This window comes from Corythoichthys intestinalis, chromosome 9, assembly GCF_030265065.1.
Source record: "Corythoichthys intestinalis isolate RoL2023-P3 chromosome 9, ASM3026506v1, whole genome shotgun sequence".
In the NCBI taxonomy this organism is placed as follows: Eukaryota; Metazoa; Chordata; class Actinopteri; order Syngnathiformes; family Syngnathidae; genus Corythoichthys; species Corythoichthys intestinalis.
The window spans coordinates 7,187,195-7,204,383 of NC_080403.1; the positions used below are offsets into that span (position 1 = coordinate 7,187,195).

Below are 17,189 nucleotides of genomic sequence, written 5' to 3' on the forward strand. Positions count from 1 at the left end.
CGCGTCGGTACTGACCTATTCGTAAAACTCGCTTAAATGTTGGTGGGGGCTGGTATTGTGGCAGATTTTGCAACCCAAAGAAATTAAAACTTTGGGGTTCTGCGCATGTGTGTAACGTTTCAAACAGCTGCGAAAATCATCGAGTAAACTAAAAAATTTTATAAAATCAACATTCACAATGGGAGTATAAAAAACTCCCATGTGATACATTAAAACGGTTCAGACCATAAGGACACTCAATTCATATTCTACGTGTCTAAGCAGCTCAAGAGGACAGGAAAAAAAGGAATACATACTTACGTTTTGTCATGGTGGCACACAAAGGAAAGTTCTCCTCACACACAACCTACCACGTGGCTGGGCTCAACTCGACTACACACCCCTCTCTCACCGTTAACGTCTTTTCCATGCCGTTAAACATTTATTTACGCCGTATTCATATTGCACATGTATGTTTATGCTGTACCTTGTATATTTAGCAATATTGGATAATATTGAGAGTCCAGCTGAATGTAAAAATATGCTTATTCGCTGCCATAAAAGCTTCTACAGCCAAAGCTGCCATGTTTGCTCAAACAACACAGCCGTGGCAGGCAGCCCGGGTTGCCAGGTTGGATAGGTTTCCATTATTAAAGTGCATTTTTGATAGCGTTTTTTAGCCTATAGCTTTATCTGCAGTTTTGTCAGAAAGGCTCTAATTTTGAACCCATGAATGAGGTTATGAACGGCGCTCACAACAGCTAGAATGAGTGCGTTCACAGTTACCTTCATAAGACAAATATGATGCGTTCAATTCACATTCGCCCAAAATACCAACGTGTTCATGAACAATTGTTCAATGGACGCCTTCATGCACAACACTGGTCCTCACTGAGCTAAGATCCATGTGTAAATTTATGTGTGTGTGTGGCTGAGTGCATCAAAAATCTACTAAAGAGAGAGATTTGATCATTAAAAGTGTTGGACAGAAATGCTAACTGCTGACTTTTTTGCTTTATTTCAGAAAAAAAATATCACCCATGCAAGTTTTTCCACATTTTATTAGTTGGCATTATAATTAATACAGAGGATACTTTAGAGTGAACAAAAATTGTATTATAACATTTCTAATGCATTTGTTAAGTCTTTTTATTATGTTAAGTATTTTTTGTGGTATTTGTATTCAGCACAGCTACATTGCAATTAATTTGAAATTCACCTAATATATATTGTATATACAGCACAAATGATGAATAAAAGCAGCAGAATCAAATATGAATCCAAATCAGTTTGAATTGAGAAAAGAAAAAAACTTTCCGGCATGTTCTTACAAATAGTTTACCATTTATCCGTTAGCCAAGATTTTGGTAATAGAGCTTTAACCAGCAGATGTGCTAATAAAATAAGCGACAGCTTTAAAAAAAGTGAAAAAACAAACATGAGTCTTCCTCTCTTTTACATGTTAACAAGACCACGGGTGATGTCATTAGTTAGCATCACAAAAAACAGCAACATGAAAACCTCCTCCCTGCAGGATCTTTATTGCTGATCAATAATACAATCCTGCTACCATTCATTCACTGTCAATGTCCTCTGATTTATTGACTTAGAATCTTGCAACCTTTCAAGCTTTTCAAGCTGTCAAGCTAGTTCATAGTATTTCCCCGTCTCTGGATCAAAATAGCAGTTGAGGCAAGGATCATAGAGCAGATTTAAATACTCGTCTTCCATCTCTTCATTTTCAGACTCCTTCCCTCCTGTAGTGAAGCAAGAACATCACTCGGCAAGTTTTTTTTTATGCCATTCTCAAAGTAATGAATAAAACCAGCATGCTCACAGTATAGTAAAAGATGCCCACTATGCGCAACATTAGTCATATCTGCACGATATAATAAAATTCAAAACACATTTCCTCACACAGGAAAAAAGTTTTTTTTTAAGTTAAAAAAACACATGAAAATGGCATACTGCTTCACTAACCATCTACTATAAAATGGATTTTTGTGGATGTTTTTTTCACTGAAAATCATCAGTAAAATCTTTAATACTGTTTCCATACATCTAACCCAAACCCTAACCCTAACCCTCAACTAACACCTTTACTCACTTCTAATGTATTTTTAAGTGTGGTTCCCCCAACTGAACTAATGAAACAGACGTCTCCATCCTTTTTCCTTTGGGAAAAGAAAAACAGGTGGTGTACAACAATGGATACAACAGTGAAGTGCGATAAACATGGTGTTTGTAAAGCTGTGGCAAAACATTTCAACATCAACGCAAAAAACAATTACCAAGAATAATTTATTTGTAGAGAAAATAAATGAGCCTATCGACAAAACTGTTGCAACTCCTGTAAATGAAATTCTAAAACATACTGGTCAAAACAATACAGTGGTACCTCGACGTCCGATCCTTTCGACATCCGACATAAAATTTGATTTGTCATTTGTCTCGACATATGACAACATGCTCGAAATACGACGATTTATAACAGTCGCAGTTTGTTTTCCCACAAGACGGCGGATTTTCTTGTGAGAAAAATCAACATCAAGAATATTAGTGCCGTTGGTGAAAAAAGGAAAAAGGTGCCGCTTACCATTAAGATTAAGATGGAAATGGTAGAAAAATATGAGCGTCGCGTGTGCGTCAGTGAACTAGCTCGACAGTAAGGCCGGAATATGTCTACGATGTTGATGGTCCTCTTCCGACTTCCATTCGCCAGTATTTATAAGTCAAGGTGACAATTATTATTGTTGTAACATCGGCAAGAAAGTCGCTGGCTTCTTCAACTTTTTAATTTTAATCTATTTCAGAACTTATGCAACACAATACGGCTGCAGTCTGACACCAACAACAACATAAAAAAAGAAAGTAAAAACTCTTCTGCACCTCTCTCATTTTGTGTCACTCACACGGTGCGTTCAGAAACAGAAAGCGAAACACAACCGCCACATTCGAACATGATTCATTACATACCGTATTGGCCCGACTAATTCATTACATACCGTATTGGCCCGACTATAAGACGGTGTTTTTTGCATTGAAATTAGACTGAAAAAAGCGGGGGCCATCTTATATTCGCGGTCTAGATGTTATACCCATTCACGACACTAGATGGCGCCGGATATCATTGAAGTGATGTTCTGTCATGACAGATCTCAGCTACTCTCAAGTTTAACCAGTTTGCATTATTTTATTGCAATGTTTTTCCTCATTAAGATTTGTTTCAAGACTACAGTTAAAGCTAGACTTCACTTTGATGGTTAATGCAGTTATTGCAATTTTGTTGTTTTATCACAATATATTGGTTTATTTTAGGGCTGTCAAACGATTAAAATTTTAAATCGAGTTAATTACAGCTTAAAAACTAATTAATCGTAATTAATCGCAATTCAAACCATCTCTAAAATATGCCATATTTTTCTGTAAAGTATTGTTGGAATGGAAAGACGGATATATACATTCAACATACTGTACATAAGTACTGTGTTTGTTTATTATAACAATAAATGCACAAGACGGCATTAACATTAACATTCTTTCTGTGAAAGGGATCCACGGATAGAAAGACTTTTAACTCATAAAAGATAAATGTGAGTACAAGTTATAGTAATTTTGATAGTTTGTACATTGTGACTAAATATTGCCATCTAGTGTATTTTTTGAGCTAAACTTATGTTTGAATAGCGTATTATTTTGCATAGCTATTTTGATTGGGAATGCCAGATCTCTTTGCATTGAGCGCTTTTCTTTTTGTGAACATTATTTTATTTTTGAGAGATAGGAATATTATTTTTGTTGTGCTTTCACTAAATGATACTGTAGCGATTTAAATGTTCTTAACTGCCCAAATGCATGATGGGAATTTGAGCAACCATGAGTCACAGTGGTTGCTGCAAAGGATATATCTTCTCTGCGTTGAGTACAATACATGGTGTTAAGTAAAAGATCATCTGTAGTTATGTTGTACATGTACAATACATGGTGTTAAGTAAAAGATCATCTGTAGTTATGTTGCTTGCCACAATAGTTAAATAATTGTGGAGTAGCGTGGCTCTAATAAATGTCTGCGTTACCAATTCATCCTGCTAGGAAATTGGTAGTGCTATGGACCTTATTGGACCGGAGAATCATGTTGGCTCATTGTCGTCAGATGGCTCGGTTCGTCCGATTACCTCCTAAGGAAGGCGGCGGCGAACATATAAACACCGATAGGCGGATGTTGGCTTTTTGTGAATACTTTTATTAACAAAACCAAAGCATGTGGGGAACGCAGCACTCGGGCCTGCGTTAACTGCACACTTTCTTTACTCTCTTGCTCGACCACTTTCTTCCTCACTGCTCAATCTGACAATGCCGGTCACATTGAAAATAACAGCGGCCCCCTTGGCGGGTGCCGGTAACACCTGCATCCACTCCACTTGCTTGACTCTGCCCTTAGCTCTCAATATACTTCAAATGGCGCCATTGTAGTCTGTTCGCAGCAATGCTTGAGTGAGTTGTTTCGCGCATGCGGTAATTGCGTTAAATATTTTAACGTGATTAATTAAAAAAATGAATTACCGCCCGTTAACGCGTTAATTTTGACAGCCCGAGTTTATTTACATTTCAAAAACCTGAAGCCATTCACTTACGAATGTGTTTGCACTTTAGTTTACATATTTAAATGTTCAGATATTAAGATTTGAATGAGGCAAAATAACATGCTTTTTCTCTCAAATGTATTGTTATAATCATTTGTTTCGGATGTACTGTAATTATTTTCCTGTATAAAAATTAATTTGGTGTTCAAAAAAATCTTTCTTCAAACTTGAGTCTTGAAAAAGAGGGGGTCGTCTTACAATCAGGGCCGTCTTATATTCGGGCCAATACGGTAATTATTTTTGTTACACACTGCTTACCTCTACATAAGAAGTTAATTCGTTCCAGGACCTTGTTTGTAAGTCGAAATGGTCGTATGTCGAGCAGGATTTTCCCTGAAGAATATATTATAATTCCACTAATTCGTGCCACAGCCCGAAAACCTACACTAAATTCTTAATAACTACTGATGTTATCATTTCAAATATCAATTAAAAAGAGCAAAACAAATAAATAACGTATTAAAATCAGAATAATAAAATAATAATAGAAATGACAATAATAGTAATAATAATACCTGTAGTAAAGTAACGAATCGGGTTCTAATGTGACAAATGTGTTTTGCGTGGTGTATCTGAATGCATCACGTGAATGACTTGACAGCGAGAGATAGGACTTTTTATATTCACTTTTCATGTTCAGCTGCGGTGGACAGTAGGCGTGTTGTGTTGCACAAGTTGATGGAATAAATAATTAAAAACCTGACGAAGCTAGCGATTTCTTTGGTGATGTTACCACAATAATAATTGTCACCTTAACTTAAAAAGACTGGCGAAGGAGGCTGGAGTAGGACCGTCGAGCGTAGACATTCTACGGCCGTATTGTACAGCCAGTTTACCGATGCGCACACCAGGCTCATATTTTTCTCTCAACCTCAACCATGAGAGACAGAATGTGGAAACCCCGCCCCCAGAAAATCAAATTCTTTGACTTTTTAAAGAATTTATTTCCAAATTAGTGTGGAAAATAAGTATTTGGTCACCTACAAACAAGCAAGATTTCTGGCTGTCAAAGAGGTTTAACCTCTTCTAACGAGGTCTAACGAGGCTCCACCCGTCACCTGTATTAATGGCACCTGTTTTAACCCATTATCGGTATAAAAAACACCTGTCCACAACCTCAGTCAGTCATACTCCAAGCTCCACTATGGCCAAGACCAAAGAACTGTCGATGGAAATCAGAGACAAATTGTAGACCTGCACCAGGCTGGGAAGACTGAATCTGCAATAGGTAAAACGCTTGGTGTAAAGAAATCAACTGTGGGAGCAATTATTAGAAAATGGAAGACATACAAGACCACTGATAATCCCCCTCGATCTGGGGCTCAATGCAAGATCTCACCTCGTGGTGTCAAAATGATCACAAGAACGGTGAGCAAAAATCCCAGAACCACACGGGGGGACCAAGTGAATGACCTACAGAGAGCTGGGACCACAGTAACAAAGGCTACTATCAGTAACACAATGCGCCGCCAGGGACTGAAATCCTGCACTGCCAGACATGTCCACCTGCTGAAGCCAGTACACCTCCAGGCCCGTCTGCGGTTCGCTATAGAGCATTCGGATGATCCAGAAGAGGACTGGGAGAATGTGTCATGGTCAGATGAACTTTTTGGTAGAAACACAGGTTCTCGTGTTTGGAAGAGGAAGAATACTGAATTGCATCCGAAGAACACCATACCCACTGTGAAGCATGGTGGTGGAAACATCATGCTTTGGGGCTGTTTTTCTGCAAAGGGACCAGGACGACTGATCTGTGTAAAGGAAAGAATGAATGGGGCCATAAGATGAGACGTGGCTGGGTCTGTCAGCATGACAATGATCCCAAACACGCTGCCAGGGCAACAAAGGAGTGGCTTCGTAAGAAGCATTTCAAGGTCCTGGAGTGGCCTAGCCAGTCTCCAGATCTCAACCCCACAGAAAATCTGTCAAGGGAGTTGAAAGTCCGTGTTGCCCAACGACAGCCCCAAAACATCACTGCTCTAGAGGAGATCTGCATGGAGGAATGGGCCAAAATACCAGAAACAATGTGTGAAAAGCTTGTAAAGAGTTACAGAATAAGTTTGGCCTCCGTTATTGCCATCAAAGGGTACATAACAAAGTATTGAGATGAACTTTTGGTATTGACCAAATACTTATTTTCCACCATGATTCGCAAATAAATTCTTTAAAAATCAAACAATGTGATTTTCTGTTTCTTTTCTTCCCCACATTCTGTCTCTCATGGTTGAGGGTACCCATGTGGACAATTACAGGCCTCGCTAATATTTTCAAGTGGGAGAACTTCCGCAATTAGTGGTTGACTAAATACTTATTTGCCCCACTGTATAGTGGTTCCTCTACATACGAAGTTAATTCGTTCCAGGACCTTGTTTGTAAGTCAAAATGGTCGTATATCGAGCAGGATTTTCCCATAAGAAGACATTATAATTCCATTAATTTGTTCCACAGCCCGAAAACCTACACTAAATTCTTAATAAATACCGATGTTATTATTGCAAATATCAGAGAAACAAATAAATTATGACTAAAAATCGAAATAATAATATTAGTAATCATAATACCTGTAATAATGAAACAAACCGGGTTCTAATGTGGCAAATGTGTTTGCGTTGTGTACCTGAACGCATCGCGTGGCAGACTCGATAGAGTGAACCTTTTTACTTTCACTTTCTTTATTTGCTGTGGAGGACACTAGGCGTGTTGTGTTGCACAAGTTGATGGAATAAATGATTAGAAACCTGATGAAGCTGGTGACGTTACCACAATAATAATTGCTACTTTAACTTATAAAGACTGGCGAACGGAGGAGGACCGCCAAGATCATAGACCATCTACGGCTGTATTGTTGAGCCATGTTACGGACGCACCCCACGCTCATATTTTTCTATTATATCCATCTTAATGTCAAAGGTAAGCATCACCTTTTTCCTTTTTTTCCACCACCTGCACTAACAATGTTGGAACTCAAATTGATTTCTCTCACAAGAAAATCTGCCGTGCGTCCGTCTTGCGGTAAACAAAGAAACTGTGGTGCTGTCGTAGATGGTCGTATTTAGAGCATGTCGTCGGATGCAGAAACAAATGGCGGGTCCAATTTTACGTCGGATGTCGAAAAGATCGTGTTGAGGTACCACTATCATCGTTTTGACAAACTCGTCTAAAGTTTAAATTCAACAAATTACACAGAAATCCAACAAACTCTTCATCTGCCCTTTAAACTGTATAGAAATGGACAATGCTTTTGAATAGCGTTAACCAAATTATTAAAAGAAAAATCAACTACTTTAAAAGTACAAATAACTGAACCATGTTAGCACGTTCTGAAAGGGTATGTCCTCTGATTAGAATCACAAGTGCCCTTGAACTTGTAATCAGTCAGATGGCCTCTTTGAAGGGTGTCAGGTGCTCAATGTGCTGTTTGGTGACATACTTTTACCACTCTATGCTTGGACAGGAGGTAGCGAAGGAGTGAGTTGCTTTAGGAGTTTAGAAAGAAAAGTTTCAACAAGCATATTAAAAGTAAAGGCTATAACCTCCGTGGATGTGGCTACGGGAGAAAAACAAATTGAAGAGATTCTTATTATTAAAGATAACAATACACTCTACAACAGCATCAAAAGCAATGAGAGGTGAACTCTAAGGTCAAGGTACTCATGTCAGATCGCACCATTTGCTCTTGTTTGAGCCAAAGTGGACTTTGCGGGAGGCAAAAAGAAGGTCGAATGCTGAAAATTAATCATATAAAAAAAGCGAGAGTGGAATTTGCTCAACTGTGTGTGTACAACCATCAAAGCTTCTGGGATCATTTCTACAGATGAAAAAATGAAACACACCCAAAAACGTACATTGTCACCACTAGCCTGGCAAGCCAGCTTAAGTTGCGCCATTAACAAGATACATGGCAAATCAGTCTGGTGTTCTGTGGTTTGGGCTGGATTTCAAAATTGACGCTAAAGACTGAATCTGAAAGAAACAATCACAGAAGCATGACTGTGACGTAAACGGAATGCGACTCATTCTGTCGATCGTTGTCAATTTGTAGTACTCAAACAGTCATGGCATTCAGCCATGAAAACTACTGTTTTTGTGCGGAAAAATCTAAGAGTGCATTGTGTATTGTTGTGTATTTGTCTTTGAAAAGAGTACAGCCATCATTTGAAAGATATGCAGAGCTAGGTCTGCCCTTAACTCGGTGTGCAAAGTTTGCTGTTTCCTCACACTTCGAACAAGACTTTACAATGTACAAGCAGAAAAAACTGCCATCGAGCCCCTCTACAGAAGCACTGTTCATCGGATATACGAGGGGAAAAAAAAGAATGCACAACACCACCTTCCAAAACCCCCTGGAGTGTAAAAAAGATCGGCTGTCGCCTTCTTTCATCCAGCATCACGAAGTCCCGACACGCGTGCTGTGGTTTGTTGGTCGATATTGGACCGAAGTGGAAGGCAAGGTAAAGCAACTTTAGTTGTAAAGCACCATTCAACATAAGGTAATTCAAAGTGCTTTAGATGACGTAAAAATCCCAAAAGACATATAAAATGATACATAAAAATCACATGAAATCATTAAGAAAGTTAAAACAAAAACCTCTCCAGTCCATTTGATCAATTAAAACTAAATGAACTAAAAACAGAACACCAGTCAGGTTGGCTTGCAAGGCTATGTTGCCTTTGTGAAACAAGAAGAAATGCTCATATTATGTTCTGGGGATGCTGTCTGCATCTGGCACAAGGTCTCTTGAAAAATCATGAAAACTACATGTGCATCTCAAGACTATCAAGGTATTTTATAGTGAAATGGGCTGCACAGAGTCAGCAAGCATGATTTCTGCCACATGTCATGGGTCTTGAAGCAGGATAGTGTTGTGCTAAAGACCATAACTCAAACCAGGAATGGCCCGAAACTAGAAATCAGAACAGACCAAGAACTTCAAAATGTAGTCTTGAGCAAAGACATTTGAGACAAGATAATGCTGCAAAAACAAACAAAAAAAGACCTAATAATATCTAAGAACAAAACATGTACTATAAAACTATACTGAAATGGATCTCTTTAAACCCTGATGTAAATTTCTATCGAACATCTATGGAAGGTGTGGAAACATGCATTTTGGAGACAGCACCAATGAAACCTGTGACAAATGGAGCCATTCGCTCATAAAAGATGGGTCAATATACCTACTGAGAGGTGCAGGATTCTCCTTGAAACTTCAAAAAAGTCATTTGATAGCAGTGAATGTCTCAAACCAATACGAAGTGACAGATAACACCTTTATCATGTACATACTAGCAGATTGTGAAATAAATCTAAAAAAAAAAAAAAAAAAAAAAAAAAACACAGAATTTCGTTTTTCGGATAAGAATGTTGGAGAAAAACATGAATAAAGCTAGTACCGTATTGGCCCTGATTATAAGACGAGCCCCTCTTTTTCAAGACTCAAGTTTGAAAAAAGACTTTTTGCACACCACATTAATTTTTATACAGAAAATAATTACAGTACATCTGAAACAAATGAATATGACAATATATTTGAGAGAAAAAGCATGTAATTTTGCCTCATTCAAATCTTAATATCTGAACTTTTAAATATGTAAACTAAAGTGCAATCACATTCATAAATGAATGGCTTCTGGTTTTTGAAATGTAAATAAACCAATCTATTGTGATAAAACAACAAAATTGCAATAACTGCATCAACCATCAAAGTGAGGTCTAACTGTAACCGTAGTCTTGAAACAAATGTGAATAAGGAAAAACATTGCAATAAAATAATGCAAACTGGTTAAACTTGAGAGTAGCTGAGATCTGTCACGACAGAACATTACTTCAATGATATCCGGCGCCATCTAGTGTCGTGAATGGGTATAATGTCTAGACCCCGAATATAAGACGACTCCCACTTTTTCTGTCTTATTTCCATGCAAAAAAACACTGTCTTATATTCGTGCCAATATGGTATTTCCAGGAAGTGGCTACCCTTATTTTTCGGACTATTTTAAGTCACATTTTATTTTCATAGTTTGGCTGGGGGAGCGACTTTTACTCTGCAGCGACTTATGTGTGAAATTATTAACACATTATTATATCATTTCACATGTTATTTTGGTATTTTGGAGTGACACTGATGGTTTGATAAACTTATTAGCATGTTCTTTATGCTATAGTTATCTCAATAAATCTTAATAGCTACATTACGTTAACATACTGGTCACGTTCACATTTCGTTTCATGCATCATGTAACATTATTATACTGTACACTTATGCAGCATGTTGTTCTCCATTGTATTTTTTATTTTAAATTGCCATTCAAGATGACATGTCTGTTCTATGTGTTGGATTTTATCAAGTAAATTTCCCCCCAAAAATGTGACTTACACTCCGGTGTGACTTATGTTTTTTTTTTCCTCTTCATTGCGCCTTTTTGGGCTGTGCAACTTATACTCAGGTGCAATTTATAGTCCGAAAAATACGGTACTTTTTTACCCAATCACAATCCCAGATTACTTGCACTTCCTTCCTGACATCAATAATACCCATTGTCCCGCGCACTTCTGCTCGAGTGTATCATTGGATTGTGCATGGGTATAACTGAAGTCACAAAATGGCTGTCCATGTAAGGGCTGAATCATGCTTCTGCATTGCGGTGACGGCGGAGTGACGGCATAGACCCTACGTCGTTAATGAGCATTCGAAGTTCTCTCTCAAGGGAACGCGTTGCTCTGTAATTAACCACTTATCCACTAGAGGGGTATGGCTTTGTCTTTGTATGGTTATGGGGGACTGTTGTCGAATTCCTTAAATTTTCCTCTGGGCATAGACAGCAATGACAACGGAGATGGAAGGTGAACAGCTGCAGCTAATCAATATTGAACAACAAATGTTGCTAATACAATTGTTGAAGTGTAAGCGACACAGAAAACGTTTGTGAATGTTTGAAAATGGTGGTGTTGTTGTGCTGAACTGGAAACAACGTTCTAAGCGGACCAATCTCCTTTGACGTTCACGTCGCGACGCGTTGACGTGACATGCAGTCAGGATTTTTTGGAGGCGCACGTCAGACTGCGTAGGGTCGTTAATTGGGTCTGTATTCACGGCGTAGGTCCACCATCACCATGACACAGAAGCATAAATCAACCTTAAAGCAGAAGTTCCGAATTTTTGACATTCGAGTTAATACAGGTTTAGTCGGTGGAGTTGATTTCAACAAATTCCGTGCAGTTTGTATGTTATTTGGTAGCTTCGGGGCTCTGGCGTGGCTAAGCTAGCACGAGTCAGTGGTCTCATCTTAGCATGTCAATAAAAAACGATATTAAAAGATTTAACAAACTTAATTTAAAATGCCGATCATTGTTCCAAATAACCATGCGGCCCAAACAATGGCAAACAAAACTGCCACAATTAATTTTTTTTTTTTTTCTGCAGGACTATATTTTTTAGATGCGTAATACCACCACATTAGAGAGGACTGCTGCAGCCATTCGTGCTCATGGTACCAGCTGCGACCTCAAAGGGTTTCGAGCGAATGTAAAAAACAAGATGGCTGGCTGATCGCGACAAGTTTTTTATTTTGGGCAGCAAAAGACATTTTGACCTCCAGCAAACTTGGCTTCTCATAAGCGATCAAATTGTGGAGGAAAAAAAATGGCTGATTAGCAAACACTGTAAACTGCCTTCTTTAGTTTTACTATTGACAGGTTGCTTTTCTATGGGCAGCACTATTTTGTCGAGCGATGTCAGATTGAACAACTTGTGAAGTCAGAGTACTTGATTTTTTTTCAAACTTCGGGAATAGGGCCTCCCAGTTCAAGAAGGCGTTCCAATTACATTTTTTCTGGTCAGAGGTTGGAAAACTCCGACTTCCCACCTTCTTCGAATGCAACATCAGTCTACTAAGTCTTGACTGAAGAATGGAAACATGGTGAAATTTGCCTTTAGAGGCTGTGGAAAGAGAACAAATGGGCAAATGAAGGTTTCCACAAATTCCCCACGAAGAACGAGGAACAATATAAGCTGTAGTTACAGTACTTGCTGCTGGCTAGGACATAAACACACCGGTGGAGATCGTCCGCCTCCAATGTTTATGATGCCGTCATGCCGCACTAAAAATAGCGACGGAATGATGTCACTTCCTTAGTATCCGATTGTTGTAAAGAGACAGCAGTCCATATTATACAGCGGGTAATATTACTAATCTAGATAATAGGCATACTAGTGTAGCTGACATGCCGTATAGTCCAACGAATTACATGTTTAAGGCCATTATTCGTCCTAGTGTAGACATAGCCTTATGCGTGCATATGTTGTTTTTTACATGCTTGCTAAGATGCGACCATTGACTCACGATAGCTTAGCCACTCCATAGCACTAAAACTAACAAATAACTGACAAAGTGCTGGGAAGTTGTTGAAATCAACTCCCTCGACTAATTAAACATCCACTAACTCGAAGATTAAGCCTGATATAAAAATATATGAAATAATATATAATATAAAAATTAATATAAAAATTCTATAAAAACTTCCCCTTTAAGAAGTTCAGGATGTGTATACTTAAATGCTTTAGGGCAACCGTCTATATCATGAAGGTCATATATACTAGATGTTGTCTGTCCCTTTATGTACCGTATTTTTCGGACTATGAGTCGCAGTTTTTTTCATAGTGCGACTTATACTCAGGAGCGACTTATGTGTGAAATTATAAACACATTATTATATTATTTCACATGTTATTTTGGTGTTTGACTGATGGTTTGGTAAAGTTGTTAGAATCTTATTTATGCTATAGTTATCTGAATAACTCTTAATAGCTATGTTATGTTAACAAACAGGCCACGTTCGCATTTCGTTGTTCATGCATCATGTGAACAACATTACATAACATTATCATACTGTACACTTATTCAGCATGTTGTTCTCTATTGTATTTTTATCTTAAATTGCCTTTCAAGATGACATATCTGTTCTATGTGTTAGATTTTATCAAGTAAATTTCCCCCCAAAATGCGACTTATACTCCGGTCTATATGTTTTTTTTTCCCCCTCTTCGTTGGGCATTTTATGGCTGGTGCGACTTATATTCAGGTGCGACTTATAGTCCCAAAATACGGTACTATTATTTTTGTCCAGGCTTGTCACATGAGTTTTTTTCCCATTAGAAACCAAGGTATGATTTTCATTGGTTCATATTTTCTATTAAATGTTGACTTATGATTACTTTGGTCAAATAAAAGGGTAATTCTATGACAACTGTGTTGTTGTTTTGCTGGTCAAAACAAAAAGAAAACGACACAATAACTTATTATATAGATAGACAGATTGCAGTGCTGGATTAAACTCTTGAGTTAGATGTACGGCAAAAAGATTACAATGAACCTATTTATCCCGGTGGTAAGTGCACTATTAAAACCCCTGAAACACAATTGCTTCAAGATGTGATATGTGGCTACGGGTGAGGTACCACAATGTAGTGAGGAAACAGTATAATGCATTTGTACCTATTCCATGTGTCGTGTGAGCTATATTTTCTAGGCACGTCCAGGTGATAATGATGGTAGGAGATTCTCCCCAGCGGAATAAAGGGAGAGTCATGTGGGGTGACCTTCGGACTCAGGTAGATTTAAAAGTTTTCTGCCATTTTCTCGCCCCTTATGAATCAAGAGTTGAGATGCGGCGAGTGACGATCACCTTATGAAGCTGTAAAGAGCCCCCCCTGTAATCCTCACTACTTTAAAGCACACCAATTTGGCTGTTAAATTGACAGGCAGTTAAATGCTAAAAAGGTTATGGAAGGCTCCGGGTGGAACATTTTATCTTATCAGAACTTGGGCGACGATAATGAAAACTAATTATGAGACACATTGTGTAAGAGGTTTAAAAAAACGATGTTGTAAACTGGAAAGGTTTCATCAATTAACCTTGTCGGTGTGTCTGGGGGGGCGGGTAAAGACCTGTAATGAGCCCCGTCTGTTTTGACCTACACAGGACAGAGAGCGTCACTCTCGTGGGGTTTTACTCCTAATTACAATTGCATGTGCATTCCAATCATGCTTGGCTGCATGGGTTGGTGTCTTTAGTGTTTCCATTAGTTCATTGTGTGTGCGTGCTAACGTGATGGGGGATGGATTGCGCGTCGTCTCCCTGACCTCAAGGGACATAAAAGAGTCACGGGGGCAGAACGATCAACCTTAAGGTTTACTGTACCTCGGATTAGATCCTGACGATGGTTACTTGTGTTGTCTGACCTTCTCTGGCTGCTAGGAGGCAGAATGGGGGGGCTGAGCACATCCATCCACTCCCTGGGAAGAGACCATAAAGGAACACAGCCATGACATCACGTGCCATTATACTCTTCATCCCGCTGCAGGGGGCAGCACATCAAAATTGCCTCTATGACACGTTAACAATGAAGGCCCCATCATCATGTGCTGTCACATGGCTAACCAGTGGTCCACTGTCCTTGGGCACCTCCAAATACACGCTTAGACTCGACGCGTTAGCCCAACTATCATTTATTCTGTCCGGACTCGCACTGCGAGTTGAATCTGACAACATTCTGACCCAGATAGCGCCTCTCAACCTTGCCCGTCTTCTGCGAGTTCTTTCTCCACGCGAGCATACTCTCCCAGGTTTCAATTATACATAAGTCACTGCGCAGTGTTTCAACACAACGCGTCTCCAGAGGAAATGTGACTTGGCAGCGCGGCAGAGATTAATCTTTTGAAACATAATTCACATGAGTTGCATAATCACCCATTTACATCTTTTGCCTCTGGACAAAGCATCTCATAAAAGCACATCATAGCATCTTTAATGAGGAAACGATAACCTCTGTATGTTTTAATATTCATCAGGCTGCAGGCAAATCAAACATCCATCTCATCAGCAACAACAACGAGGATGGGTGGTGCCACTCATTTTGATCTACTTCGTGTTTCCATATTAAACTTAAAACAGGATGGGAAAAAAAAACAAAGTACAACAACTTTTTAACACCACATCTTAACTTGCCAGTCTTAATATTCAAATCTAATTAGATTTCAATACACGAGCTGATGCCAAAGATAATAATGCTCGGATAGGCATAACTTTGACATTTTGTGTATTTCAATGCTTGCCTTTCTAATAAATGCTGCTATTGCATATAAATAATAATCGCCTAAGAATATTCTCATTCACTCATCTAATTTAATTTACAGTCTAGTAGGTGGGAATAATTCAATGGCCTTAGAAAATTCTACGAAACAAACCTTTGTCATGAAGCAGAGCATTACCCACTGCAAACTACAGCTATGATAATAATTTTTTTTAATGGCAAAGTGTAGAATTATTACCTCCATTAATCAATTTCATGTTAAAAATTTAGATTTTTATCACTTTTTTCATGTTATTTTTCATTAGCAGTTTTAGAGAATCCACAAACGAAAACAAGACATTTTACAGTAGCTAAGCTTTTTATTCAAATACGAAGGAATATAACCATAGACTTCACCATCAGTTGACAAGACAGCTCCCACAAATATTGTGCAATGCCTCCCCATTGGAGGCTGACACAGGCAGAGCATTTGGCTTTTACTGTGATAAACTCAAACACACACTGCGTTCAAACACTGGATTTAGGTGAAAAAAGGACGAACGTTTCACTGCATACAAGCAGGCAGGAGTGTTTCAAGAGTGATTTGGTCGAGAATTCAAGGTAATCATTATTTAAAATAGCCCAATGCATGCACTTCGAAACTTTGTGGAAAAAATGCATGGGAAAAATTTGCGTAACTTTAGCTCGAAATATTTACGTAAAATGAATAATAATTGCCCGTTTTTTTGCTTTTAACCAAAAATCTAGACTGTTCTATGTTTATATCTATAGAAAATTCTGGGATGTACGCATTTATTTATAACATTCAACTTAAAAAGCTCTTTGTTCTGTGATGGCCGCCACGTTGGATTTACACAACACTGTAATTTTAGGTTGAAATATTTACGTAAAATGAATGATAACGGCCCGTTTTTTTGCTTTTAACTGAAGATGTACCACTAACGATGCCAGTATCGGCAGGGGGGTGGGGATCCAGCCTGAAATTATGATATCGGTGAGTACCAACAAAACGGGTGCCGATAACATTTACTGGTAAACATTGAACACAGCTTTTTTCCCCTTGACAGTCACACAGCTTTTTTACTCCTGACAGTCACTGCACTCTGTGTTGGGTGATCGCACGTGATCACTTTGCATGCCAAGCAGCTATCGCTATTGACCTGCTCCAGACCAATGAGAGCGGGCCAATGGCCACTCTCAACCAATGCCTAGGCGGCGTTTTCATACGAAGGGAAAACCAACTAGAAGAAAAGCATGTCGGCGGTCTGGCAATATTTTAGCATCGAAACTCCGTCCAGTACAATGGCTGCATGTAGGATTTGCCGCCTGAATGTTTCGAGAAGTGAAGTTAAATCATCCAGTTTCAACACCTCGAACCTGATAAAACATTTGTTTATTTCGTCGGAAAGAGATGTGCGACGAGAAGGGTGAAGCAGCAAAACGGATGTCCGAAAAAATCACCGAAATGACTGTT

General features: G+C 38.7%; 1 protein-coding gene across 1 annotated transcript in view; it reads right to left on the minus strand.

Annotated features, from left to right (window-relative positions):
* Positions 1–989: 989 nt before the first annotated feature.
* Positions 990–17,189, minus strand: part of cfap20dc (CFAP20 domain containing) — an 89,548-nt gene continuing 73,348 nt past the window's right edge. Inside the window, exons 16-17 of the mRNA XM_057846943.1 lie at positions 14,824–14,918; positions 990–1,736 (exon numbers count right to left, since the gene is read on the minus strand). Of these exons, the coding sequence (XP_057702926.1) occupies positions 1,621–1,736; positions 14,824–14,918 (211 nt within the window). The 3' untranslated portion in view covers positions 990–1,620. The remainder of the gene's footprint in view (positions 1,737–14,823; positions 14,919–17,189) is intronic.